The sequence below is a fragment of the Garra rufa genome, chromosome 18 (genome assembly GCF_049309525.1).
Source record: "Garra rufa chromosome 18, GarRuf1.0, whole genome shotgun sequence".
Lineage (NCBI taxonomy): Eukaryota > Metazoa > Chordata > Actinopteri > Cypriniformes > Cyprinidae > Garra > Garra rufa.
The window spans coordinates 28,281,948-28,309,003 of NC_133378.1; the positions used below are offsets into that span (position 1 = coordinate 28,281,948).

Consider the following 27,056-nt stretch of genomic DNA (forward strand, 5'->3'; position numbering starts at 1 on the left):
TTCTATTATCTGTAATGTTATTAATATAGAGTTCACAAAGGAATTACGATGAATCATTTTGGATTATGGCTTCATTTTCTTCCTACGTCTAGACTCAGGCAAACAAATACATGTGCGGACATGCCGAGTTAAGTCACTGCATCCAGAGAGAAAAAACAAAAACAAAAAAACCCCAGCTCACATTACTTGGCTCCAGGGGGATGTTTTGTCAGCAGTGAGGATGCAGCGGAACAACTGGTGGGCGAGCAGTGTTATAATGGTGTTAGTCTTAAACGGTCAAAAAAGGTCACTTTATACACTTTGTACGTCACCACGGGTTTACTACGTAAAACCTTAGACCAAGTAATCCTGTTTATACAACAGATCTTCCTCTTGTAAAAAGAAAAAAATCCCTTTTTACATACAAGTTTCATTTTGTGGGAAGAGAACGTCTCACTGGAATTTGATTTTGAGGTGCTTCCCACAAAGATTTGCATGAATTTGTTGGTAATTAGGGAAAGTCTTAACTTTTGTCTACTGTCCAACTTTAAATCCACACAATTTCTGCTGTAAACGTAAAAAGTGTTTATTGACGTACATCAAGAAAGATACGCGATAATATAATTTTATATATATTTATATATAATTTGTGTCTTCTGTACAAGGCATTCTTTAAACCTTATACAGGCAATGAAGGCCTACCGATTCATGACAACACATTATTTACATTGTTGCCATAACCGTACTGTATGCAATGAGACTCAGCATCAGTACAAAAATACATGGAAACATACAAAAAAAAAAAAAAAAAAAAGTTTCATTTCCTCCAGGCTGGCAAAAGTACTGCATATATATATATATATATATATATATATATATATATATGTGCACTACAAAGAAGGAAAATGACTCAAGCAGTCTTGTAAACTATTAAAATAATAATTTTAAGAATAGTAAACGTTTAATTTCTACAATGAATTCATGACCTGGTTTTGCAAAAAACTTTTTACATAATGACTGCGACCATTAGAAATGAAAATAACACTTTGGACAAATTTAGAGTAGTATAGTTCCTGAAATACAGGAAAAATTACAAGCAATTCAAAAAGAATGCCTGATTAAATATCTTAAGAGGTCAAGAGTCATGCAGAAAAACTCCAAATAGATTCACTCAACCATGTGCCAACTTCCTTTATCAAAGCGTAGTATCATTTCAGGTTTTCCCAGAAGTCAACTGTGTAATGCCAAGTACTACTAGTGGGAGCTTTCCCTCTGTGGTAACATACCAGCCTCTAACCAGCTGCTAAACAAAAATGAAACAAATTAACCAAAAGAGCATGACGTGACAGATGTTTACTAGTAATAGCAGCATTATCTGGATGGAGTGTCCCTGTTTTGCAAGTTCAAGTTGAGTTATTGAATTTCAAAAGTATCCCAAGTGTTGGAAAAAGCAGAAGACTGGAAAGCCCCAAACTGCTTGAATGTGCATGCATTTCTTTAATCTAATTAGGTTATTAATTCATTATTGCAGTTGATTTCACAATTTTATGTGTCCAGCATCACTGCTGCTTGCAGTTCTCTTTCTGTTTTGCATTTTCCTTTTTCTCCTTGGGCTTTACTCGTCCCGGTTTGTCACTGTGTCGTTTTGTGGGGGGCACAAAAGTAGGTTCCTCTAAGGGGATGTACAAACCTACTTGTTGTGAACTTTGATTCTGAGAGGAATCTATAAATTAACAGTTTATAATTATTATTTGTGTCGTTCATAAATCTTTTAGAAGCTGTTAGTGTTATGTGAACAAATGAAATCACCATTAATTTGTCCTGATTCAGCTGCATCCTTCCTTTGAAAGGTGGGGTCCAGCTCTTCAGCAATATTCCTGACGGCTTGAGGTTGCCTGTGGTGACACCAAAAAAATGTTACAAAACATTTCCTGAAAACAAATCCATAATTCATAGAGAAAATAGTGAAATTACATTGTCATGGAACCATGACTTGTGAGCTGATTGTCTGGGGTGAAGTCATCAACTGGGGATTGAAGACCTTCGGAATCCAGTCTCTGCCTCTGTAATCAAGCAGCAAAATTCATAAAGTTATTTTGGAATTTCTCTGTACTGCTACAAAAAAGGCTACTTAAGGCTTGTTCACTCTGGTCCAACAAACATGGATAGGGTTTAAGAATGTGTTAGAATTTGCTGAGTAACTGTGAATCATCCTTGAAAGATCAATATTTCCATAGAACACATGTGGCAGTACTGATAAATCATATGACCAACTCAGGTGAGCAAATGTGATTCATATGATTGGAATTTTTAGTTGGTACCAAGTACGTGGTTGCGCAATAATAAAAAAGTGTGTCACTCCAAGGCTAATGATACACAGGGCAGCTTTTAGAGCAATGTTGCTCTGGAATGTTGCCGTCAAAGGGGCAACCAGGTGTGACACAGGGCACACAACCAATCTAATTTTGTTGCCCATTCTCAATGTGCCCATCACTTAGCAAAGCATTGCTTAAAAAAAAAAATGTTAAAAACCTAAAAGTGTGGCTACCTGTCTGCCACACGCCATTCTCCTGTCATTCTCCCAGTATTCTCGAACAGGTTCCAGCTCACCAGACCTCTGTTTAGCCTTTATCTCCTGTTTCTGCATGAAACGTGCAATTTCCTGACAAAAAATGACAAATTAATAGTCTCCTGTTTATGAGATAGGAAAAGCAGCCCTCTCATTCAAGCTCTGCTTACCTCATCTTGAGCAACCTGTGCCGCTCTGAAATCTCCAACAGGACAGTCCCTTCTAAGAGGTGAGGAGCCTTGCTGAGTCTGAGAAAAGAGAACACACTTCTGCATAAGTGGCAGAGCACTAATAAAGCTGGGTGATATGATGGTATATACTGTACCAGGGGTGTTTAATCCTGCTCCTGGAGGACCACTCTCTAGCAGAGTTTAGTACTAGCCCTAACTAAACACACCTGAAGCAGTTAATTAGGTACACTAAATACCTACAGGCAGGTGTGTAAGAGCTAAACTTAGCAGGAAAGTGGTCTTCAGGAGTTGCTTGGTATATACCTGGGGTAAGCAAGTTCACTCCTAGAGCGCCGCAGCCCTGCAGAGTTCAGCTCCAACCCTAATCAAACACACCAGAACAAGCTAATCAATGTCTTCAGGGGTCAGTGGCATAAAAGGTTTAGACTAGTCTTAAAAGTTAGTCATCAATATTTTTCTGGTCATAACGTTTCAAATTTACATGGAAACGTTGATTAGTCCAAGTTGAATCCAGAAAGTAAGACTGATTATCCCTTGGTTAACTACTAGTTGGTCAAACTAGTTCTTAAGACACTGTCTTAACATGAGACTAAGTTTGTGCAACTGGCCCCAGGATTAATAAAACTATAGGCAGGTGAGTTTTTTTCCCCCTGTGGTTGGAGCTGAACTCTGCGGCTCTCTAGGACTGAACTTGCCTACCCCTGGTATATACCAGTGATTTTCAATCACGTTCCTGGAGCACCTCAACCAAGGGTGGCCAAACTCTGCAGAGTTTAGCTCCAACTTGCCTCAACACACCTGCTGGGAAGTTTCTAGTATGCCTAGTACGAGTGTGTCTAATAGGGGTTGGAGCTAAACTTTGCAGGACACGGCCCTCCAGGACTGACTTTGGGCACCCCTGCTCTCAACACAGTAGAAATTCTGAATGTCTACTTTGTCTGACACTCCAATTTCTTAGAGCAGGGGTATCCAAACTTGCTCCTGGAGGGCCGGTGTCCTACAGGGTTTAGCTCCAACTTGCCTTAACACAACTGCCTGGAAGTTTATAGCATGCCTAGTAAGACTGGTTCAGTCTGTGTTTAATTAGAGTTGGAGCTAAACTCTGCAGGACACCAGCTCTCCAAGACGGAATTTGGAGACCTTACAGATCTTACAGAGTCTAACAGTCTCTACTAATTAGCTGATGACCTGAATCAAGTGTGTTTGATTAAGGCAGGGGTGCCCAAACTCAGTCCTGGAGGGCCAGTCTCCTGCAGAGTTTAGCTCCAAACCCAATTAAACACACCTAAACCAGCTAATCAAGCTCTAACTAGGCATACCAGAAACTTCCCGGCAGGTGTGTTAAGGCAAGTTGGAGCTAAACTCTGCAGGACACCGGCCCTCCAGGACCAAGTTTTGCACACCTGGATTAAGGAGACAGTGGCATATACCAAAACTGCGGTAGATGTATTTGCTCTTGTAGTTCACCTCTTCTGCAAATCTCTCTTCCTCTTCTTGAAGCCTGCGGGCCAGCTCCTCATCCAGCAACACTTGCTCCAGCTCTCCCAAATCAAGAGCAGCCATTCCACTTCTAAGAGCAGGTCCTATCAGGTAACAAGGGCAAAATCACAAACAGGTAATGTGGAGAGGAGACAGGGTTTTCAGACCACCATCACCTTTAGCCAGTTGGACCACAACCAGATGTGTCCAATCCTGCTCCTTGAGGGCAACTGCCCTACAGAGTTTAGCTCCAACACACTTACCTGGGGGTATCCAGTAATCCTGAAGACCTTAATTAGCTGGTTCAGGTGTTTAATTAGGGCTGGAGCTAATTTCTGCTGGCCTTTGGGGAACAGGATTAAACACTTTTGGCCGAGGACATTGGATTTCCATTTGATTAGGAATCTTAAAGTAGGAATCTTATAGTGGATTATAACCCTGAAAGGACACACAAAGTAAGAGCCAAATCAAAAAGAAAATGCAAGAATAGGTCAAGAAGAACCAAGAATATTTAACGCTGAGGTACTAAAAAGGAGAAAACAACTGGTGCTGCTCTATGAGAAAGAGAAGCGGATGAGATTGAGATTTTTGAGAAACAAGGATGAGATCAAGTCTCACTGGAGAAGGGATCAAGCCGGAGCAGATGAAAAGCAGATGACACCAAAAAAACCGTCTTGACTCTCAAAACGTACACCGGAAGCACACAGGAATGGAGAGGAGTTCTTGTTTACTGATTAGGGATGATTTGAAAGCAATGAGCAGATGTAGTGACAGGCTCAGCCACACTGCAGAGCTCAGAGAGGGGTTACCTGCTCCGGAAGAGTGCCCACTGCAAGACTGGAGTCTTTGCATCCGTCTCTCCCTCTCCAACTTTTCCTCTGTACTCGAACTTTCTTCCTCGAAAGTCTGGCAGCGCTCACTTTGACTTCGCCTCACCCTACGCTCTCCATGCCTGTGGTCTCGGTCTATCCTCCTTTCATCCTCCGTTAATGATCGAGCTCTCTGCCGTGCATTTCTGCCTCTCGCCATGTCCCGATTTCTCATATCTCTCAAATGATCCTCCGCTTCCATCTCAGTCAACTGTGGCACTCTAGGCTGCAGTGAGGAAGCATTATTTGTGGGTCTTGGTCTAGCCAAGTTAGAATCATCTACGCTGCATGTTCTGCTTCCCTCAGGGACCGATGTCCGCCTGACATTACCATGATAACTGCGTCGCATTGAAATGTTCCGTCGAAACTCTTTACCTTGAGTGTGGAGACCTTGAGTTTCTCTGAGCTGTGTGTGATCATCTCTTAGTATCACTCTTTCCCTACTGTCCCTGTGACCATTTTCATAGGTCCTACAGCCATTGCCAAGGTAATTGTTAGTGTGCCTTCGTTCATCCGGGAAATGAACATGCCTTTCCCTAAAACTCTCTCTACGACCACAACCATCTCCCTGCCACATTCGGTTGTGATCCTCCCTCATGCTGCTGTGGCAACTTAGCCTCGTTCCCGAGACCTGCTGCTTCTGTCGCAATAATTTCTCAAGTTTATAGACAGGTTCAAAGAGATCATCCTCAGAGCTGTGGCTGAGGTAGCCTTGCTCACTCATATCGTTTTTTATGAGCTTGATGACATCACCCCATCCACCTGACAGTTGTGAAGATCTGCTGCTGCTTTGGCTGGTCATGCTTTTGTCGTCCTGCTCCGAATGAGCTCTGGAAGGTCTGCTGACCAGCTTCCTCTGACCTACAGTGTGTTTGCTGTCCCGCCGTGTGACTGTAGGCCTACTGTACTCAATCTGGTCCTCCTCAGAGTCCGAGTAGATGGGTGAGGAGTGCTGCCATCTTCTGGTTGGAGACCGGGTGTGAGGTACGTAAACAGGCCGGCGTAAGTATGGACGAGCAGGAATACTTGTGGACTCTTTAGTAAAGCCAACCATGCAAACATAAAGCAGGGGATTTGGGAAATGGTTAGAGTTTGGGGAATGCAGAGTAAAACAGTTAACATATGAAGCTCTGTTTAGAAGTAAAAAGAACAAATGAATCATTAAAACATGCATTACATGAGAAAAAAAATGGAGCTTCTCTGAATTCAGGGTGATTCAGGGCCTGGTTAGTACACCAATAAAACTTCAATGGGATAGTTCACCCCACAAATATTCAAAATTAATTTTCATCTTTGGGTGAACTTTACTTTAACATGGGCTTGTATTGTAAAACAAAGAAGTGGAAAAGCCATCAAGCTTGCAAACATGAATGAAGCCAATAAATTCAAAGAAAAACTTAACATTCTTCTGAAACTCTGTTTATGCCATTAAATAAATTCAAGTTTTATTCGAAGACACAAAAGATGTGCTGTAACCATAGAACTTTTCAAACAGGAAACAAACATGAGTGAACTGGGCATTGGGATAGTCATCATCCCAGATGATGTCACGTCTGTGTGGTTTAAAAAGCAAACGAAGCAACTGGCTATGTGTCATACTGTATGATGGATGCATCAGCAATACACTGCAGGCTGAAGCAAAGTATTTGTGTATTATTAAGTATATGTCATATTCCAAATTTGCATATTTAAAGATGGACTATTCTGTGTAAGAAATTAGAAGATACTAAGGTGTCAACATCACCCATGGTGTCACATTTTACAGTAAATCAGATGCTTTGCGGGAAACAACCATTTGACTAGACACAGAAAACACAAGACATTGACACATAGTCACAATGTTATTGGGATAAGAAATTCTTACTATAAACATGTTTACTACTCATTTCTCCAAGAAAGCTGCTGTTTTCAAAGCAAACAAGGGAGACAAACAGAAATACTGTCATACACGAAAAATAACTTCTTTAATCATGTGTAAGGCGAGTTTCACACATTTTGTTGTCAGGATGTTAACAGCACCCATTTTAACAGTATACAGCATTTATATGTGAACACGTCGCTGATTCCCATAAGTGCCACTAAGTACTTTCTAAGATGAGCATATTTTTGCTAGGGTCTACATACCAAACTCAGCAGAAAACTGCACTATAAACCTATTTATCAACATGATCTTTCACAATTTAGACTTTTATTAAGCAAATCAGACTCAATCTCAATGAGTTTAAAGTCATACTATGGGGTTCGGGTTCAGGGTCAATGTACATGTGGCCTCCTTGACATGTAATTTAATAATCTACAAAATGTATGTCCATTATGAAAGAAAATATTAAATGTTGTAACCTAGAAATGTAACTATTTTCACACAACAGAAAAACTGTCAGTGTGAACACAACGCGAGCCTGCTGTCACAAAAACACTTCAATACACCATTAATTTTGTTACAGAGCATTTTACCTCTGCCATCTTTATGTTGGTAACTGCTCCGGTGTCTCAAAGAGAGCTCTTCCTCTTCCTGTATCCTTTTTGCTATTTCCTAAAAAAACAAAAATGAAAACCAAATAAGCTTTACAGATCATAATGTTCATTTGGAAAAGTGAGGATCTGTTTTTTTTTTTTATTTATTTGAATATAGAAAAGCATGTAAAATATAGCTGCAGATTGTATTTGAAAAACAAATATATATATATATATATATATATATATATATACTATAATAGCCAGTCAGAAAGAAACAGATTGACAGTTATTTGGTGATGACGCATTGAGGTGAAACCCTCAGCGCTAAGCTTAGGTTTGTTAGCTAAAAATATATCCGCTCATGCACTCAAAACAGACACTAGTGATAGTCTGCACACGTCAACAGAGGGGAATTTCCACGCTTACGTATCAAAGGCCTTGAGACCTGCTCTTACAGCAAAAAGCCCACCATGTAGAATCTTCAAACAGCCACATGCTCGGCTTGCAAGAAAACTGGCAACAGGGGACACAATTTATCGCACAGCTGACCACAATGACTCACAAGTTTACTCTGACAAAGCACGTATGAAACTTATCTAAACTGAATCAATTACAGTACGATTACCACAGTGACCATAAATTTGATCTTATCACATGACTACAAACATTTTGTGCAATGTAAATAAACATAAATGTATGCACATTTTATAATAAAGCTACAAACTATGATTTCAAAAGCTTTACTTGAACCCCTACAGTTTAATATACGCTTTTAAGAAATAAGCAAAGTCACTAATGTCTTGCTTGGTTACTCTTTGAAAGTTTTCTTATGGTATTTTTAACTGCGTTTAACTCTAAGTGTATTATGAAATACTGTCCTTTAAAGTCCTGTAGAAACAGGCATAGATGTCACAACATACAATGTATGTGACAGAGAATTTACAGCACTTAACCAGAAGATGGCAGAGTTCTACCTCAATGACAAATGACAAAACAAGTTCTTTCCAACAATCATAAAACATATATTGAGCTAAAACCTGGGATTCTAATGCTGTTTACATACTTCAACAAAGGAAAATAGTTAGCATAAAGACTGAAACTGAAAATCTGAAAATGGGAGAACAGTAAGTAGAGAGATGGTCAAGGTGTTTAGGTCAGAGTTTTTCTTCTTAGTTATACCTTAACAGGTCACAAGGGGGTGCTAAATCGCCTGTGGAAAATTTGAGAAAAAACAAGACTGACAGCAATGTATTTTAACACTACATTTTGGAATTGTATTTATTGTGAAACTTACATTTGTTTTTCCAATTTTCTAATATTAGGTTGAAGTAAAAGCTAATATATTTTTAGAAAAAGATATACTTTTGACTTGTTGAAACCAGAAGTTTACATACACCTTGCAGAATCTGCAATGTTAATTATTTTTCCAAAATAAGAGGGATTCTACAAAATGCATGTTATTTTTTTTTTATTTAGTACTGACCTGAATAAGATATTTTACATAAAAGATGTTTACATATAGTCTACAAGAGAAAATAAGTTGATTTTTAATACTGTTGTTACCTGATTAATCCACAGTAGTGTTTTTATCATCACCACAAATTCTTTGTTTTTTTCAGCATTTTGTGTATTTGAACCCTTTCCAACAATTCCTGTATGATTTTGAGACCTGAGAACAATTGAGGGTAATACACAGCTATTACTGAAGGTTCAAACTTTCACTGATGCTCCAAAAGAAAACACAATGCATTAAGATCTGGGGAGGGAAAACATTTTGGATTTGAAGATCAGGGTAAATTGAACTTCTTTTGTCTTCTGGGAAACATGTATCCATCTCCTGTAGACTCTGAAGGGCAGTACTAAATAAAAAAAAATATATGATATTTAAGCAAAATAAGAAATTTACACATCTTCATTCTGTTCAAAAGTTTACACCCCTGGCTCTTAATGCATCTTGTTTCCTTCTGAAGCATCAGTGAGCATTTGTACCTTCTGTAATAGTTGCACATGAGTCCCTCAGTTGTCCTCAGTCTGAAAAGATGGATCTCAAAATCATACAGTCATTGTTGAAAAGTGTTCAAATACACAAAAATGTTGAAAAACCAAAGAATGTGTGAAACCTGAAGAATTTTTCTGAAGAATGGCGTGCAGTTCAACTGTTCAGGATAAACAAGGGACTTATGAACAACCATCACTAACAAGAATTAAGAATCAAGCATATATATTTTTTTTTATAAATTCAACTATTATTTTCTCTTGTGGACTATATGTAAACATATTCTATGTGAAATATCTTATTCAGGAAAGTACACAATTTTGTATGATCCTTCTTATTTTGCTAAAATAATTAACATTTTGCAGATTCTGCAAGGTGTATGTAAACTTTTGACAACTGTAATATTAATAGTATAAATAATAAGCCAATGACAAATAGCTCATCTTTTAATTTAGAACAATTTGTAGAATATCATGCTTAATATTTTTCCACACACAGCATAAAAGGTCTGCATACATGAAAATACATATCTACCTTTAGTAAGGTCCCTTAAAAGGTCATATCTGGGGGTCCCTGCATTAAATTGTCACGCTAACCTCTTCAGCAGTGTCTCTCTATGTTTGTTGCCATCAAGTCCTGGTGTCCTATTCTAATTAACCTGTTACGCTGACCTTTCTTACTTCACAGCACCAACCGAATTAAATCCACTGTCTTGCGCTGAACGATATTGCGCCACACAGGGACCAGGCTCCTGTCTCAACGGGTCTGACTCTGAGCTTATCTGGCACCTGGAATGTGAAGAAATCATCCCTCCAGATGAGGTTTGTTTGTGTACACAAAAATTAGAATGACTGGGTGAGAATTATGTTCAGCATTACTCTTCCCTGCTCCTGTATGAGCTTAATAGGACAGCAGGCTTTCAGAGCAGGATGTGGAGATGATATTTAGATGCGACCTGGTGCTTTACAGGCTTTAATTAACACATGGCGGCTGGGGTGTAAATATGTATAATTAATGGAGCGGAATGACATTTTATGCAATATACAAGGTCAAAATATGCCACACACTTTGTAAAATACCTTCAAAATTACATGTAAATATGAATTGAGCAACAAAAAGGAAGCTGATATTTTATCATGCATGTTAAAACAAAACAAAAAATACAAAATAAAACAATTCACAAAGTTAATTCTAAAAAAAAATGACTAAAATGCCAATGGGGTAAGAGAAACTTAATTCCTCATACATACTTACTTTTTTTTTTTTTTTTTAAGTATGCTTAGATATATTTACTGCAAAACAAGGGATTCTGTCATTAATTACTCACCCTCAAGTCTTTTCAAACCCATAAGACTTTTGTACATCTTCAGAACACAAATTGAGGGTCAGAAAGATTTTGGATTTCATCAAAAATATCTTAATGTGTGTTCTGAAGATGAACAAAGGTCTTATGGGTTGTAAAGAAATGAGGGTGAGTAATTAAAGGATAAGTTCATATCCAAAATGAAATTTTACTCATTCCCATGTGATCAAAGATGTTCATTTCTTTCTGTCTTCAGTCGCAAAGAAATTAAGGTTTTTGAGAAAAATGTTCCAGGATTTTTCTCCATATAGTGGTTGAAGGTCCAAACTGCAGTTTCAATGCAGCTTCAAAGGACTCTTATCTAGCAAAGGGTCTTATTCTAGCAAAATGATTGGTCATTTTCTTAATAAATTTACATACTTTTTAACCACAAATGCTTTTCTTGCAGCAGCCTGACCTCACACACATTACTAATCATGTTGGAAATGTCATGCATAACGTAAGCAGAACTGCCGACCCAGTGTTTTCAAGGTGAACGTGCAAAGAAAGTCAAACGCCCTTTACAAAAAAAAAAAAGTTAAAACAGCGATGTAGGAAAATTTTGAAGATAAAGGAGAAAATCAGATGCTACTTTTTCCACCCTACTCTACCGAACCTGAGTACACAGACAAAGAACTAACCACGTGACCTTTCCAATGTGATTACGTAATGCGTGAAGATGCACATGCGCATCGCAGAGCTAGTGCAATACAAGCATTTGTGGTTAAAAAGCATACACATTTTTAGAAGTTACTTTTTTTAGCAGTTAACCAAATGTTTCACTAGATAAGACACTTATTCCTCGGCTGCGATTGTGTGGAGCCCTTTGACACTGCATTGAAACTGCAATTTGGACCTTCAACCAGTTGGCTCCCATTGAAGTCCACTAAATGGAGAAAAATCCTGAAATGTTTTCCTTAAAAAATGATTTTCATTGCGACTGAAGAAAGAAAGACATGAAAATCTTGGATCACATGGGAAGTGGAAGTGAACTTATCCTTTAATGACAGAATTTTAATTTTTGGGTGAACTATCCCTTTAAGAACATGACTTCTGCAGTGAAGCATGCAGGTCAAGTCACGATTCTTCCATGACTCAAAAATGCCTGCAGGAACAGAGATCATGTTCTTTATAACTCTGAATCATACAATATCCTGAATGCCTAAAATGGCTTGTTTAGAATTAGTAAGTTACTGTAATTTGAAATGCCTCACAGACATGTTGACTCAGATTCATCTGGAACCCAAACCTCTGAGATCACCTCTGAATAATAATACGTGGTCAGGATCTGATAACTTGCTATGAAAGTGTTCTCTGACTCAGTTATTTTACCTGCTGAGCAAACAATTTCCAGCTTTGTCACCTGAAACACCTGGGAGTCTCCCACTCCCAAGACACTCCCAAAAACACTTAGGCTTTGATTTCCACAGTAACCCCCACAGGCGTCTTTCTTCAGATCTGAACAAAGACTCGTTAATTAACGTTTGCAGAAACGTCATTTAAGAGAAAAATAAAAGCTGAACAAGTTATTTACTTCTCCTGGCAGACTCAGAAACCTTGTTTGAACCTGTTTGAACCCCTTAACCTCCTAACTATTTTTGTTAAATTATTATTTTTAATATTAAAGTAACTTTTAGTACAATTATTACAAGGATAGCTCACTCCCGAGCAACCAGACGTTAAGCACTAGGGCACAATGGTGGTGAGACTAAACTTCATGGATTATCGCTTGCAGCTTTTTAACCACTATGCCACACCACCACCAGCACAAAGAACTGCTATAACATTTATAGGACCCTTAATACAAAGCCCCAACCAAAGAAAGCTGCAGATCAATTGAGATTTCCTTTTATTTCTAGACGAGAACATTTCCACACTCAGCTTTTCTGCTTGTGACTCACTGAACTAGAAGACTAGAAGAGAAGTCGTTTTTGTGTCCCCAGGGAGGTTATTTAAGGTGGGCTGGAGTTACATGCATCTGAAGTTGATTAATGCACAGTATGTGTGTGATTTTTGCTTTATAGTAGCTTGGCGCTCATTCACGTGTGGTCTCTGCCAGCACTTACACTCCACGGGAGACTAGCTGAATTCATCAGCTCACTGGCGTCCCACAGTGACTCATTAATTATTGATCCATTTGATCCCTCAGACTAAGCAGCTCAGAGGTGTAAATGAAAAACAGAAGGGGTGACGTTTACTGGGCCTGGAGTTTGTTACACACCTCGTCCTCTACCTCCCTCCGCCGAGCTTCGTCCGCACGCCGCTGGATCTCCTCCTGAATCATGCGTGCATATTCTGAGTCTCGTTCCTCCCTTGAAAGAAAGAAAAAAACATCTTTGATATAATGAAAACAACTAAAAAATACATAATTTTCCTTTGAAGTGCTGAGGCCATCACACTATTGGACAGTGGTGGACTTTGGACATGCTATCAGCTACTGAACTGCTGATAAGGAGTATACAACCATGAACAGACAGTGTATCTGATGACTGTGTGTGTGATCTTACAGTTGGCGAGTGGCCTGGTGCTGCAACGTTTGAGCTCTCTGCTGCTCCTCATCCTGGAGTCTCTTGGCTACTCTGATGTCCCTTTGCACCAGCTGACTCCTCTGCACATTTGAGTTGTAGTAATGCTCAACTGTTGAAGAAATCATGTAAAGTTACTGAAAAGCACATGGAAGATACACTACAGCTGAATTTATAAAAATGACCCTGTTCAAAAGTTTACATACACTTGATTCTTAATGCTGTGTTGTTACCTTAAAGATCTACAGCTGTGTTTTTTTTGTTTAGTGATAGTTGTTCATCAAGAGCAGGGGGTGAAAGCATTTAGAATTTGAAGATCAGTGTAAATTTTACTTATTTTGTCTTCTGGGGAACATGTTAGTATCTTTTGTATCTTCTAAAGGGCAGTGCTAAATGAAAAAAAAAAATGTAAGCAAAATAAGAAAAATTTAAACATCCTCAATCTGTTCAAAAGTTTACACCCCTGGCTCTTAATGCATCGTTTTTTCCCTTTTGAAGCATCAGCGAGCGGTTGAACCTTCTGTAATAGTTGCATATGAGTCCCTCAGTTGTGCTCAGTGTGAAAAGATGGATCTCAAAACCATATAGTCATTGTTGGAAAGGGTTCAAATACACAAAAATGCTGAAGAATCAAAGAATCTGTGGGATCTGAAGGATTTTTCTGAACAACAGCAGGCAGTTTAACAGTTCAGGACAAACAAGGGACTCATGAACAACTATTACTAAAAACACAGTATTAAGAATCCAATGTGTATGTAAACATTTAAATGGGGTCATTTTTATAAATTCAACTATTATTTTCTCTTGTAAACGTCTTTTATGTGAAATATCTTTTTCAGGTCAGTACTAAATCACAGTTTGTTTTGTGTTCATGTCATTTAGAGGTGGGTAAAAGGCAGAGATGAAAAACATTAACTTACATATTGATTCTGTGATCTCTGTGAATGGATGTTTATAGGACAGACTAAAACGAAACTCTACTTTATCATACCAAGTTGGAAGTTTCAGTTAACCAGGTAGACTGACTCACATGAAAAGTCGTATTACCTTATGTACTGAAACGCCCTTGTATTTCTAGGTGTGAACACCAGCCTGCTTTAGAACTTTACAAAAGACAGCTGAATGTGTCAAGGCTGAGAAAACAGATTTTGAGCTTGCCTTAAAATGCTTTAGGTGTGGCAGATGAAATTAGAGAAATGGGACTTACTTTCCTGCTCCTGCAGGTTATGAGCTAGAGCTCCATCCTCCAGTACAGCAAAACAATCGCACACTGGAGAGAAAAAAACAACAACACTTAATACAACTGCAGAAAAATTAACAATTAACAGGCTATGACAGATGCTGCTTATCTTTTATCAGCATATGATCTCTGATATGATCACTTCAGATTATAAAAGTATAGTATCTGTAGAATTTTAACCATAAATTACATCAATTCGAGGCTGTAACTGGAGACTTCGTCAGAGAAAATACTGGTAGACATTTGGACTGTGTTCAGAGACTATGCTGTGTTATTTCAAGTCTCCAGAAGTCATTTTAGTAAAGCTCATTTAAAAATGTTCGTAACACCACATTTATGAAGCCTCATTTCAAAACAAATTAAAAATACACATATTTTATCCGCTTAAAAAAAAGTCTTAAATTCTTTATATAATAAGTTTAAATAAAAACGAGACACTCAAATTTCATAAAGCCATAATAACAGTCTGCATGACAAAAACTGACCCTGGAAAGTTAAAAACAAAATTACACTTGTGGCTTTGGGCCCGTAAGTGTCACGTTTCATTTTAAACCCTATGTTCAAATAATTGACAAGCCAGAAAGGCTCTCGCTGCTTTAAAGAAAATCTATTGAAAATAATTTGTCTCTCAATTTGCTAAACCAAACTTAATGTATGTATTACTGTCTACGGGGACAAGGGATTTCAGAGGATTTAAAGCAGAAATACGAAGATTGCGTTTTCTTCTGTACTAAAGTGTTACTTGTTTGAGTTCTAAAATAGTCTAAATAGTCCTTTTAGTGGAAGGACTATGGTTCTATGTGGATGAAGCATTATTTTCTGTGCTAATCAGCAGCATTTTGATACTGTTGATAGAACTAAACTTTATTTAACCCAGAACATTCCTTTAACAAGACGCAAAAACACAGAGTATCAGGTTAGTGAACTCTGAATTTAACAAATGTTCTTGTGAACCAAAAAGTACAGTTCTTGAGCGGCTTTCAAGCTGATATACAACCACATAAAATATACACGTGTGTAAAAAAAGGTTGCTGCTTATACTGTATGTGACCCTGGACTAGCTGATTAAATAAACTTTCCACTGATGTATGGTTTGTTAGGATAGGACAATATTATTCGAGATACAACTATTTGAAAATCTGGAATCTGAGGGTGCGAAAAAATCAAAATATTGAGAAAATCACCTTAAAAGCTGTCCAAATGAAGTTCTTAGCAATGCATATTACTAATAAAAAATTAAGCTTTGATATATTTACGATAGGAAATTTACCAAATATCTTCATGGAACATGATCTTTACTTAATTTTGACCCATACAACGTATTGTTGGCTATTGCTACAAATATACCCGTGCGACTTTGTGGTCTAGGGTCATATATAAGAGCTGATCGTAGATCTTTTGGAGCACTAAAGCATCGCAGAAAAAAAATAAATAAACACTCTAAATACTAATCCTACTCTAAACCTCTTGAGATACTGTAAATAATTTGGATGATTTGCGTAATAATTTAAATGGGAAAATTCAGTTTTTTTGTGCATTTTGTATTCAGCGAAACTAAAAAAGCTCAGTACAACTTTCTGTACACTGCAGAATCCCTCAAGGGGTTACAAAAACTAACTGTTGCGGTGAATATTAAGTGGGGTAGATTGACGCAGTGTCATTGGTGTTACCAAACAAACATCTACAGCTCTCATAAACACGCTCATGACAACAACAACTTCGACAATCCTGTGGTGCCGCCCTTCAGGATATCCACAAAGTGTACGCCAAATTCAAATTTAGTAAAAAGCAACCACAAATTCAGAGATTTACAGGGTGACTGAGTCGCAGAGAGTTTTTGAGAGGAATATGGTCTGTAATTGACACAACAGCTGGAGTCTGAGGCTTTAGCGTTGGTGCTGGACCTGCGGTCGGGACGGAGAACATTACAGACCCTGCGAGCAGTAAAAGTGAGCATTTTACTAAATCAAGAGCCACCCCTAGATTCACGCTCAACAGGACTGAAACTTGAAACACAAATGACTCTACATCTGCTTTACTTCAGGATGGCCTCAGTAATTATGCTGAATTAGAGTAGCATGACCATAATATCCTAATGGAGACATACTGACTTCAGCACAACCTCTGACCTGAGCAGCTGGTGGAAATCTATGTATAGCTGTGAGGCCCAGTCATCGCGTCTGTTAGGGTGAAACTACCGACCCCCTAAAAATGTGAGCCGAGAGAAATAATCCTTCTGTGGGGTATCCCAGATTTAAATGCCACCGTTTCAGTATCCAAAAAGACAAATGTATTTTCTGCTTGAGCCCACCTGCTGCATATTGTGATAACCCATATCAGGTTACACAAGCTCCTCCCAACAATGCCCTCACACATTCACACACACATATACGCCTGCACACAGGAGGAATGGTTTCCAGATGTGCCAGCAGCAGAAAAAAGACACAAGCTGAGCAGAAGGATAGTAAGATTGGTGGTGTTTACTTTGGAAAGAAGTACAGATAAGAGCAAAACATAATGGTCAGTGTCTTTGTTCTCTTTTGAGACATTTAGTGGTTCAGTAGACTCAGTAGCTGGTTTGTTTTGTCCAGCAGCCAACATACTCACTGCGTGGGGACAGGGCACGATAAGAACGCTAATATCAACAGAAAATACACTGCAAAAATATTTGTGAACTCTTTATATTTCTTGCTAATACAGTTGAAGTTAAAAGTTTACATCTTTCAGAATCTGCAAATTGTTAATTTTTTGACCAAAATAAGAGGTTTCATACAAAATACATGTTATTTTTTTATTTAGTTCTGACCTAAATAAGATATTTCACATAAAAGACATTTACATATGGTCCACAAGAGAAAATAATAGTTGAATTTATATAAATGACCCTGTTCAAAAGTTTACACACAGGGGTGTAAACTTTTGAACGGAATGAGGATGTGTACATTTTTCTTATTTTGCCTAAATATCATACTTTTTGATTTAGTACAGCCCTTCAGAAGCTACAGTAGATACTTACATGCTCTCCAGAAAACAAAAGTTAAATCTAACTTGATCTTTAAATTCAAAAAGTTTGAATTTGCATTTGAACCTTCTGTAATAGTTGCATATGAGTCCCTCAGTGTGAAAAAGATGGATCTCAAAATCATAGTCATTGTCAGAAAGGGTTTCAAACACAAAAATGCTGAAAAGCCAAATAATGTGTGTAAAAATTTGAAAAAGATTAAAAAAAAAAGATAAAAATTCAATTATTATATTCTTTTGTGGACTATATGTATATGCCTTTTATGTGAAGTATCTTATTCAGGTCAGAATTAAATAAAAAAAACATGCATTTTGTATGATCCCTCTTATTTTGGTAAAACAATTAACAATTTGCAGATTCTGCAAGGTGTATGTAAACTAGAATTTATAATTACGAAAGATTTCAATTTCAATTTTTTTTTTAACTTTCTATTCATCAAAAGAATCCTAGAATCAATCAACACCACAAATGTTTTTATTGATTATAATTTAAGCTCAAACAGCATTAGAATGATTTCTAAATGATCACGTGACATTGAAGATGATGCTAAAAATTCAGCTTTGCTATCACAGGAATAAATGACTAAATAAATAAATAAAATACCAAAAATATGATAAAAATAGAAAAGTTACTTTAAAAATGGAAGTATTTCACAATGTTACTGTATTACTCTATTTTTGATCAAACAAATGCAAACTTGCAAGCTTTACCATCTTATACTGTAGAGTACATAACAATTAGGTAACACTTTAGGGACCAATTCTCTCTACATTAACTAGTTGCTTATTAGCATGCATATTAATGCAAATTGGCTATTTATTAGTACTTATTAAGGACATATTAATGCCTTATTCTGCATGGCCATATTGTAGATCCCCTAATTCTCCCCAAACATAAACTCAACAACTACCTTACTATTAATAAGCAGCTAATTATTTTATTGAGTCAAAAGTCATAGTTAATAGTGAGAATTGATCCCCAAACTAAAGAGCGACCAACAATTATTCTCAAATTTAATAGATTAAGATTTTTTTTAGACTGAGTTGTTTACATGCAATATGATTCATGACTGGGCTTGGTTGTATTACCAGTCTCATTGAACCAAAGCTACTGTGCTCAGGAAGCATAAGACACGTGAAGCCTATGCTAGCATGATAGCCAAGTACAAACTCCTACAGCCAATTATTAAAAACATCTGGTACAATTCATTCAGTCAAAACAATCCTGATAACACAAGGACAACAGAATGAACTACTAACAGTTGGATCTAATGATGTTACTTAGGCTTGGTCAGGAAAAACACATTAGTCTTCTTTCTAAACACTGATTTGTCCTTCACACTACACCTAAACTGATAAAACACTTGACAGAAGTATCCTCCCCTATTACATTTCAGGCCGTGCTGGGGATTTCATCTTTATCTACAGCTGAGGAGTTCCAGAAGCCTCAACGGCAGCAAGAAGCTCACGTCTCTAAATACACAAGTCAACAAAATAAAACAACACTCACAGATTCACACGCTGAAACGATCATTCGTTTTTATCCAGTCAGGGAGGGAGAAGCTGTACACCTGTGTTACTTTAAAATTCACTCTCAAACGTCTAAACACCTCCGAACCTCATACACGTTTTCTCATTGTATGAGAAGGGATTTGAGCCTGCAGACCTGGTTCTAGCAGCGATGTGGTTTAGTGGACCTGACCTCGGCATTCAGGTATCTGACTGTGGCGCTGAGTGTATTGGCAGGGTGTGGATCTAAAGTCGTCAAACTAGTTTTGCAGAAGCCAAGCCAAAAAGACATGCTCAAATTACAAAGACAGGCCAAACATATGTTTGAAAGCATATAGGCATGCTTTAAAAACGATATAACCGCTTTAGAAGTTAAGCTAAAGCAGTCACAGCATGCAAACCAAGTGGTTGACAAACTATTGACCTGAGACAGGAAGTCTGAAATGGATCTGCCCATCTACACGGCCAAAAGTCAAAAAGGTTTTAAATAAGTAAAGAAGTCTCTTTTGTTCACCAAGCCTGCATTTATTTGATCCAAATCATAGCAAAAACAGTAGAATATTGAAATATTTTTACTATTTAAAATAACTGTTTTCTATTTTAATATATTTGTAAATGTAATTTATTCCTGTTTTTAAAGCATCATTACTCAGTCACATGATCCTTCAGAAATCATTGTAATATTCTGATTTGCTGCTCAAAAAACATTTATTATTATGTTGTTGAATACAGCTGAGTAGAATTTTTCAGGTTTCTTTGATGAATAGAATGTTCCGAAGAACAGCACTTATCTGAAATAGAAATCTTTTGTAGCATGACAATGTCTTTATCACTTTTGATCAGTAAAGCATCCTTGCTAAATAAAAGTATTAATTTACACACCCCGCCCAAAAACAAACAAACAAACAAACAAAAAAATATATACTGAAACCAAGCTTTTGAATGGTATAGTGTATAATGTTACAGAGGTTTTTCAGATAAATGCTGATCTTTACATCTTTCTATTGATCAAATAACCCTGAAACAAAAAATATACTCAACTGTTCGAAATATTGATAATTATAATAATAAAAATGTTTCTTGAACAGCGAATCAGCATATTAGAATTACTTCTGAAGGATCATGTGATACAAAAGACTGGAGTAATGATGCTGAAAATGTAGCTTTGATCACAGGAATAAATTACATTTTAAAATATATTCAAATAGAAAGCGGTTATTTTAAATAGTAAATATATTTCACAATATTACTGCTTTTGCTGTGTTTTGGTTTAAATAAATGCAGGCTTGGTGAGCAGAAAAGACTACTTAAAAAAACATTAAATGTATTGTTTTCTGAATTTAAATTTAGTTTTATTAAAAATATTAATTTATTGTGTACTTGCTGATGAAAAATTAAATTTTCTTTCAGAATTCTTTTTTTTTTACTGACCCCAAACATTTGAACAGTAATGCATAGTTGTAGTTTGCCACCACCAGACATTTATAAATATCTTTCTGGGCAGAGGTTTCACAGCAAAAAGAGGAAAAGGGTCAGTAAAGGCATGGCATGAAGGATGCAAAGGGGTTAAAGTGCGGAAAGGAAAGAGGCTGCTTTTTCTCAAGGGAACTGGGATATATAGACAGCATTCCCAAGACTACGGCATGAAAACTACCAGAGCAAAAACACATCCACAGGAACTGATAAAACATGGGTGAAGACAAAGAGAGCTCCACTCAGATATATTTATTACACAATGCTTTGGGGAACTAGTATTGAAAACAAACTGAGGAAATGAATAGACTGTTGCTCACAGGCCAAGTTAAAAAGATATAAACCCAAAGGGAAAAACATGGCATAGTAAGGCACAGACATTAGTTAATTGGGTGATACAGGCGGTCTAATAAGGTTTTTGTTCTATACGCAGTGCTTGTTTAAGCGTAAAAACACAAAGGCAAACAATGAAAGCATTGTGTACAGAGAGAGTGGAAGGGAAATCATCATCAACATTTCCCCCTTCAAAAGAAGCATTAGGTCATGTTTCTTTATATAGGATTTTTACACTAAAAGACAATACTGGAGCAAACAGAGCCATGTGGAAAGGCTCTTTCACCAATGGGGGAAAAAAAAACAGCGTTTTTACTTCTGAGATGTATAGCAGACATCTGGAATGTTAATCATATCTCAGACTTATCAGCAAAAGCATGCAGCATATGGGATATAACATTAGAATGAGACGTCTGAAAATCTGAGACATCAGAATGCAAATCAACAATCAAGCCCACAGTGATGTGACAAATTTTGGTATCTTACGTACAGTATAACAATCATCTAAAATGAAATGGTCTGCAGTGTAAACACATGATGCATGTCAGACAGGTCTTACCCTCCTGGACTCTGGGCAGGTTGGACTGATCCACCTCCAGCTCTGCCATGACTTCTGGCGCTGCTCAACAACTCATGCCATTCAGCAACACCTAATATCATAAAAGAGAGACTCTGTTTAGTGCTAGACTAACCAGTCAAAGTAGCATATTTGGTCACTGCAAGTGTCCCAACAGATACACAGTTCACCACCATTACTTATGAGACCATAATTTAAAATTTTGTCTTATTTTTTTTGTTTAGTGATAGTTGTTCATGAGTCCCTTGTTTGTCCTGAACAATAAATTGCCTGCTGTTCTTCAGAAAAATCCTTCAGGTCCCACATTTTTTTTCCCAGCGTTTTTTTTTTGTGTATTTGAACCTTTTCCAACAATGATTGTATGATTCTGAGATCCATCTTTTCTTACCGAGGACAACTTAAGGAGGTTCAAATGCTCACTGATGCTCCAGAAGAAAACACAATGCATTAAGAGCAAGGGGGTGAAAATGTTTGCATTTGAAGATCAGGATAAATATAACTTATTTTGTCTTCTGGAAAACATGTAAGTATCTTCTGTAGCTTTTGAAGGGCAGTACTTAATGTAAAAAAAAGGATATTTAAATAAGAAAAATGTACACATCTTCATTTTGTTCAATAGTTTACATCCCTGGCTCTTAATGCATCTGGTTTTCATTCTGAAGCATCAGTGAGCATTTAAGCTTTCTGTAATAGTAGCATTTGAGTCCCTCGATGTGAAAACATGGTTCTCAAAATCACACGGTCATTGTTGGAAAGGACTCAAATACACAGAATTGCTTAAAAACCAAAGAATTTTTGGGACCTGAAGGATTTTTCAGAACTGTTCAGGTCAAACAAGGAACTCACAAACAACTATCACAAAAAAAAACATCTGTGGTTCATTCAGATAACAACACAGTATTAAGAATCAAGGGATGTAAACTTTTGAATGGGGTCATTTTTATAAATTCAACTTATTTTCTTTTGTAGACTATGTAAACGTCGTATGTAAATTATGTTATTCAGATCAGTACTAAATAAAAAATAATATGCATTTTATATGATCCTTTTTACTTTGGTAAAACAATTAACATTTAACAGATTCTGCATATTGCCTTAGAAAATCATCAATACAATAAAACAGTGAAATGAAATATTTTAAGTTATTTTTATTAATTTAATAAGTAATTAATTAAAAAAATAAATAAAAGCAACTTATTTAAGAAGTCACCTGTAAATAAATGCAAACATAACGATAGAATAAATATTTTTTTAAAAGGTAGGTACATCAAATTTAGATTTAAACGGCAAAAATATCGACTCAATTAGAGCATAAACTGTGTTTTGCTATAATAAACTTTGACTGAAAACATGAACACTGTGTAATGACAAAATATATGACAAAGCAGCTAATACAATAGTCCCGAAACAAAACAAAGCGAAACTAAAATAACCTAAAAACAAACAAACCAGCAAAAGTGACATGAATGGGGACAGTGCGGTAAATGGATCTTCACATTCCTCACGATTTTCACCACAATGATTCATCACACAATTACCAAACACTGAAAACATGATTCACTACAGACACCAAACACAGTGTCTTACCTGCTCTTCGCGCTTCTCTTCTCTACAAATGCCCTTTTCTATGCGCAACTACTTGTTGCATACTAGGGCTGCTCGAAAAACTCGCACTTCTCATAAGCTCATACTTGGATTTGGCAGTGCCTGAAACAAGCCTGAACTATAATTACCCCGTTTGAAAGTTTCCGACTAGACAGACTGTTTTTGACAACGAGACAATGGCATGAAAGCTTCCACAGGGATGGGAAGCCAGCGCGGACAAACTTCACGCTCCCTCCCTAGACCAAGAAGCTCATTACATCACCCTGGCGCATCCAATCACATCAAACATGAATAAAAATCTAATTTGATAATGCATAAAACGGGGTAAAAGCTTTGATTCCCTGGTTCACTTTTTAATATAATAAGATCTGAGGTCTTTTGTTGATTTTAATTACAGAAATGTACAATAAGAAACATCACTAAAACTAACAACAGCAAATTAATTTTTGGTAAAGTTTCCCAACTTAATTTAAGATAAGTGAACAATATAATAAATGCACAGTATTTTACTCTGTTATGAAGTGCTCCTCAGAGGTGTGGGATGATATTCTGCCCTCTACTGGCGTTTGTGTCTTATTAAAATTCATGCATTCTGAAGAAAGCTTTTCTCTTCCTTATGACGGGATGCACTTTTTTCCAGGGGTTTCAGAACAGCGTAATCGATACTGCGTCACCAGGCAGGCGTGGCCTATTTGAGAATTTGCATAGGTCACCGATCATGCGCAGTTTGGGAAAAGCCATTTGCTTCAGATACCTCCACGATCGCAGGGGTTTCGTGCCCTTCATATTTATATTCATATACAGTGTCTTGAAATACCTATCTGTGATCGCAAGGGTTTCGTGTCTTTCATATTTATATTCATATACAGTGTCATGAAATACCTGTCCACGATCGCAGGGGTTTCGTACTCTTCATATTTATATTCATATACAGTATGATAGGGGTGGATCTACCGGGGTGGCACGGGGTGGCAATTGCCACCCTAAGAAAAAGCCTTGCCACCCCATTTGCCACCCCAGCTCTAGTGTCCTAGTGTTCTAAAAATAAAAGAGTTTCCTCGACCGATTTACAGCAGCGACTCTGTATTTTGATGACAAAAAAATAGCGTATAGTGTGACAAGCGTCCCAGTCATCTATCAGCTTCGCCCTGGAAACCAAGGACGGACACCTGGAAGAGCTAGTCTGAAGCCAAGCGATCAAGCGAAAACATGCCGGGAGGTTGTCGCATCAGTCCGAGATGGCTTGAAAACGACAAATACGAATTATTTTTAAAACGAGAACTCGGGGCTCGCAAAATCGCCAGCCCGACGTCCCGGGCTATTGTGTTTTCCAGTCGGGCTACCAAAATGTTTCACCGGCATCCCCGACGGACTATCGTAAAGTAGAGGGCTCCTGCAGGTCCTTAAAAACTCCTCAACTTAGTTGTATCAAATTTAAGGCCATAAAAAGTTTTAAATATGTTAAATAGAATAAGAAAATGCTTAATTATACTTTTAAGAGGTCTTACAGTTGGGGACGGAAAGATGAGAATCGCGATAGGGCTGGATAAAACTTCAAAAGGCAATGATGTCACTGAAAAAAAATGCATGCTGCACGTTTCAAAGTCAAAACGGGGCACCAATGTCTTAATGTGAATATATCTGAAGGGAGTGATATCATCAAAATCGTTGATTCATATTGGCGGAAGTGACGAGACTGTAAGTTTTGAATGCCCATATCTTGTAAACGCAAATTTTGTCGTTGTTTTGAAGCACACTAGCTTATAGATAATCTTAAAGCTAATATATTCATACTAAAAGCCAAAAAACTTTAATTTTGATTTCAGGGGGACTTTAATGCTGCTTTGTGTACAGTCGTTACTATGGAAACTGTAATATTTCAGCAAAGAATGAATTAGCAAATTGTCAGCTGTTTATAGTCAGATTATTGCAAATATCGACCCACGTTTTTATGCAGCAAACACATAGATTTGTAAATGTGAAATATTAATGTGCTTTCTAAAAATCTAAACAATTAAGACAGTAATATTTATGTTTTAAATAAATATAATCAATTATATACTTGATATATCCTTTTTAATGGTATAAAGGCTGAAATGCCAGTGTATAAGATGTTTTGATTTTGTGAAAATCTGAATTATAAATCATGTCATTTTATGGCTTAATGTGTTACCGTACATTGTCCAATCCCACTCATACTGTGTTCATTTTACTTGTGCAGCTCTTAAAAAGGGTCATACCTAGCCCTAAATTGACATTTAAAAATTCTGCAGATGCACTGTAAATAGTGAATTTTTTTTTAATAATAATTCCTTCATATTTTTTTATTTGTGTATTGAAAATATTTTCGATTGACATTTAGACTCCTACCTGATTTTCTATATTTAAAAATATTGTCTTTTTTATTTGGGCTAGTTAAATGAATGTTATTATTAATTTTACAGCTTCTTTTTAAATACATTTTAGTACTTTTAGGCTGAAATGTGAAATGTATTTGTGAAAAACTTGTTTTTGAACTGCAAGTTTTAGAATTTTAGTTTAGCATCATATTTTTTTACAGTCATTTTAGACCAGTCATTAATATGTTACCATAGGCATTGCCCTACCCCACTCAAACAGTATTACTTTTATTTGTGCAGGTCTTAAAAATTAAAAAAGAAAATACTGCAGATACTCTGTAAATTATATTAATTAAATATTTTAAATTATATCATTTGTATACTGTATGTTGGCTATTTATATTAGGCAATGTTATATGCAATCTAGACAGTTGTTTTTTAATAGCACAATAACATCTGTTTTAAAAATCTTGAAAATGCACCTTGAAAGTGCTTGAATTTTACTTTGGAAAAGGTGTAAGTACCCTGACAACTGTAATGTCTACAACAATATGTCTGCAACCGAGCACCCTCTCTCTGCAACTGTACACATGTGCACCAAAGCTGTTTGTGAATGGTTTAATAAACTACTGGTCATAACCTTGTTACACCAAAATTTGTTATTTAGTTTTCAGTCCATGCAAATTTGTTGGTTTGTTAAAAAAGAAGAGATATTTGGACTTGCACTAAAATTATTGAATTTGTTTTCATGTCTCATCCAAGATATTTGAATACTTCAAAAGTTAATTTTGTTGTTCTTGTTGCACTGAATACTGTGATTTATTTTATTCATTTTGAAGATATTTGACGGTGACTTAAATGTGGTTTCTGTATATTTATTATGTGTTTTTGACTTAAGGAAACTTGATCCACTGAGACTTTGTATCCATATGCAGTCTGCATTGTTTGTCATGCTTTGTAAATTAAACTTGGCATAGACTTAAACTTGCTACAGGTTTGCATAGAACTCAATAAAGAGAAGTTAAATATACCATACCATTTAATTTCATTTATCTGACTTTCCAATCCAGATATCAGGTTCAAGTCAATCACACATCAGCCTTTATTTCATTTTTATAGGACAATGTAAAAATGTGCACCCTAGTGTATACACCGAATAAGAATAGCGTTCCTTGAATCCACAAAAACCAATGCAAGGATGCGTGTTTTACAGCCTCAAGTCTTTTTGGGTATGATGCAAAAAGATTTGCACATCAACATTTGGCAAATATCTGCCATTCTTGACCTCACCTCTTCACCCCTCAAGCTCTGTCAGCTTGGACGGGGTCTGGCAGACATGTTCAGGTTTCTCCAGAAGTGTTTGATTGGGTTCAAGCCCAGAAGAATGTTTGTCCTTCTGTAAGTTTGTCTTATCTGCATATATGATCATGGAGCTCAACTAGAGTGACCATCAGGTTGTTGGTCACCACTCTAGCCAAGGCCTATCTCCATCAATTGCTCAGTTTGGCCAGGAGTTTAGCCCAGAAGAGTCCTGGTTGTTTCAAACTTTTTC

At 36.9% G+C, this 27,056-nt stretch overlaps 1 protein-coding gene across 3 annotated transcripts; it reads right to left on the reverse strand.

The window, feature by feature from the left end:
• Positions 1-1,155: 1,155 nt before the first annotated feature.
• ccdc187 (coiled-coil domain containing 187) lies at positions 1,156-23,358 on the reverse strand. Of its 3 annotated transcripts, XM_073823352.1 has the most exons (13): positions 23,148-23,358; positions 21,543-21,633; positions 14,615-14,677; positions 13,390-13,519; positions 13,104-13,194; positions 7,542-7,620; positions 5,028-6,122; positions 4,207-4,322; positions 2,719-2,796; positions 2,528-2,641; positions 1,954-2,042; positions 1,789-1,874; positions 1,156-1,702 (listed from the first exon to the last, which is right to left on the reverse strand). In XM_073823352.1, the coding sequence occupies exons 2-13, from the start codon at positions 21,589-21,591 to the stop codon at positions 1,539-1,541; spliced, it is 2,154 nt and encodes a 717-aa protein (XP_073679453.1). In that variant the 5' UTR covers positions 21,592-21,633; positions 23,148-23,358; the 3' UTR covers positions 1,156-1,538. The 3 variants fall into 3 exon arrangements, with proteins under 3 accessions (XP_073679453.1, XP_073679455.1, XP_073679454.1); XM_073823354.1 differs by lacking the exon at positions 5,028-6,122; XM_073823353.1 differs by lacking the exons at positions 21,543-21,633; positions 23,148-23,358 and adding an exon at positions 19,179-19,365.
• Between the last annotated feature and the right edge of the window lie 3,698 nt (positions 23,359-27,056).

Excerpts from the sequence above, each read along its gene's own strand:
- ccdc187 (XM_073823352.1), bottom strand. The coding sequence starts at position 21,591 with ATGGCAGAGCTGGAGGTGGATCAGTCCAACCTGCCCAGAGTCCAGGAG. Across the intron at positions 2,797-4,206 it reads AAGAGAGATTTGCAGAAGAG|ACTCAGCAAGGCTCCTCACC; the intron begins GTGAACTACAAG and ends CTCTTTTCTCAG. Across the intron at positions 1,875-1,953 it reads AGTCATGGTTCCATGACAAT|GCAACCTCAAGCCGTCAGGA; the intron begins GTAATTTCACTA and ends GTGTCACCACAG.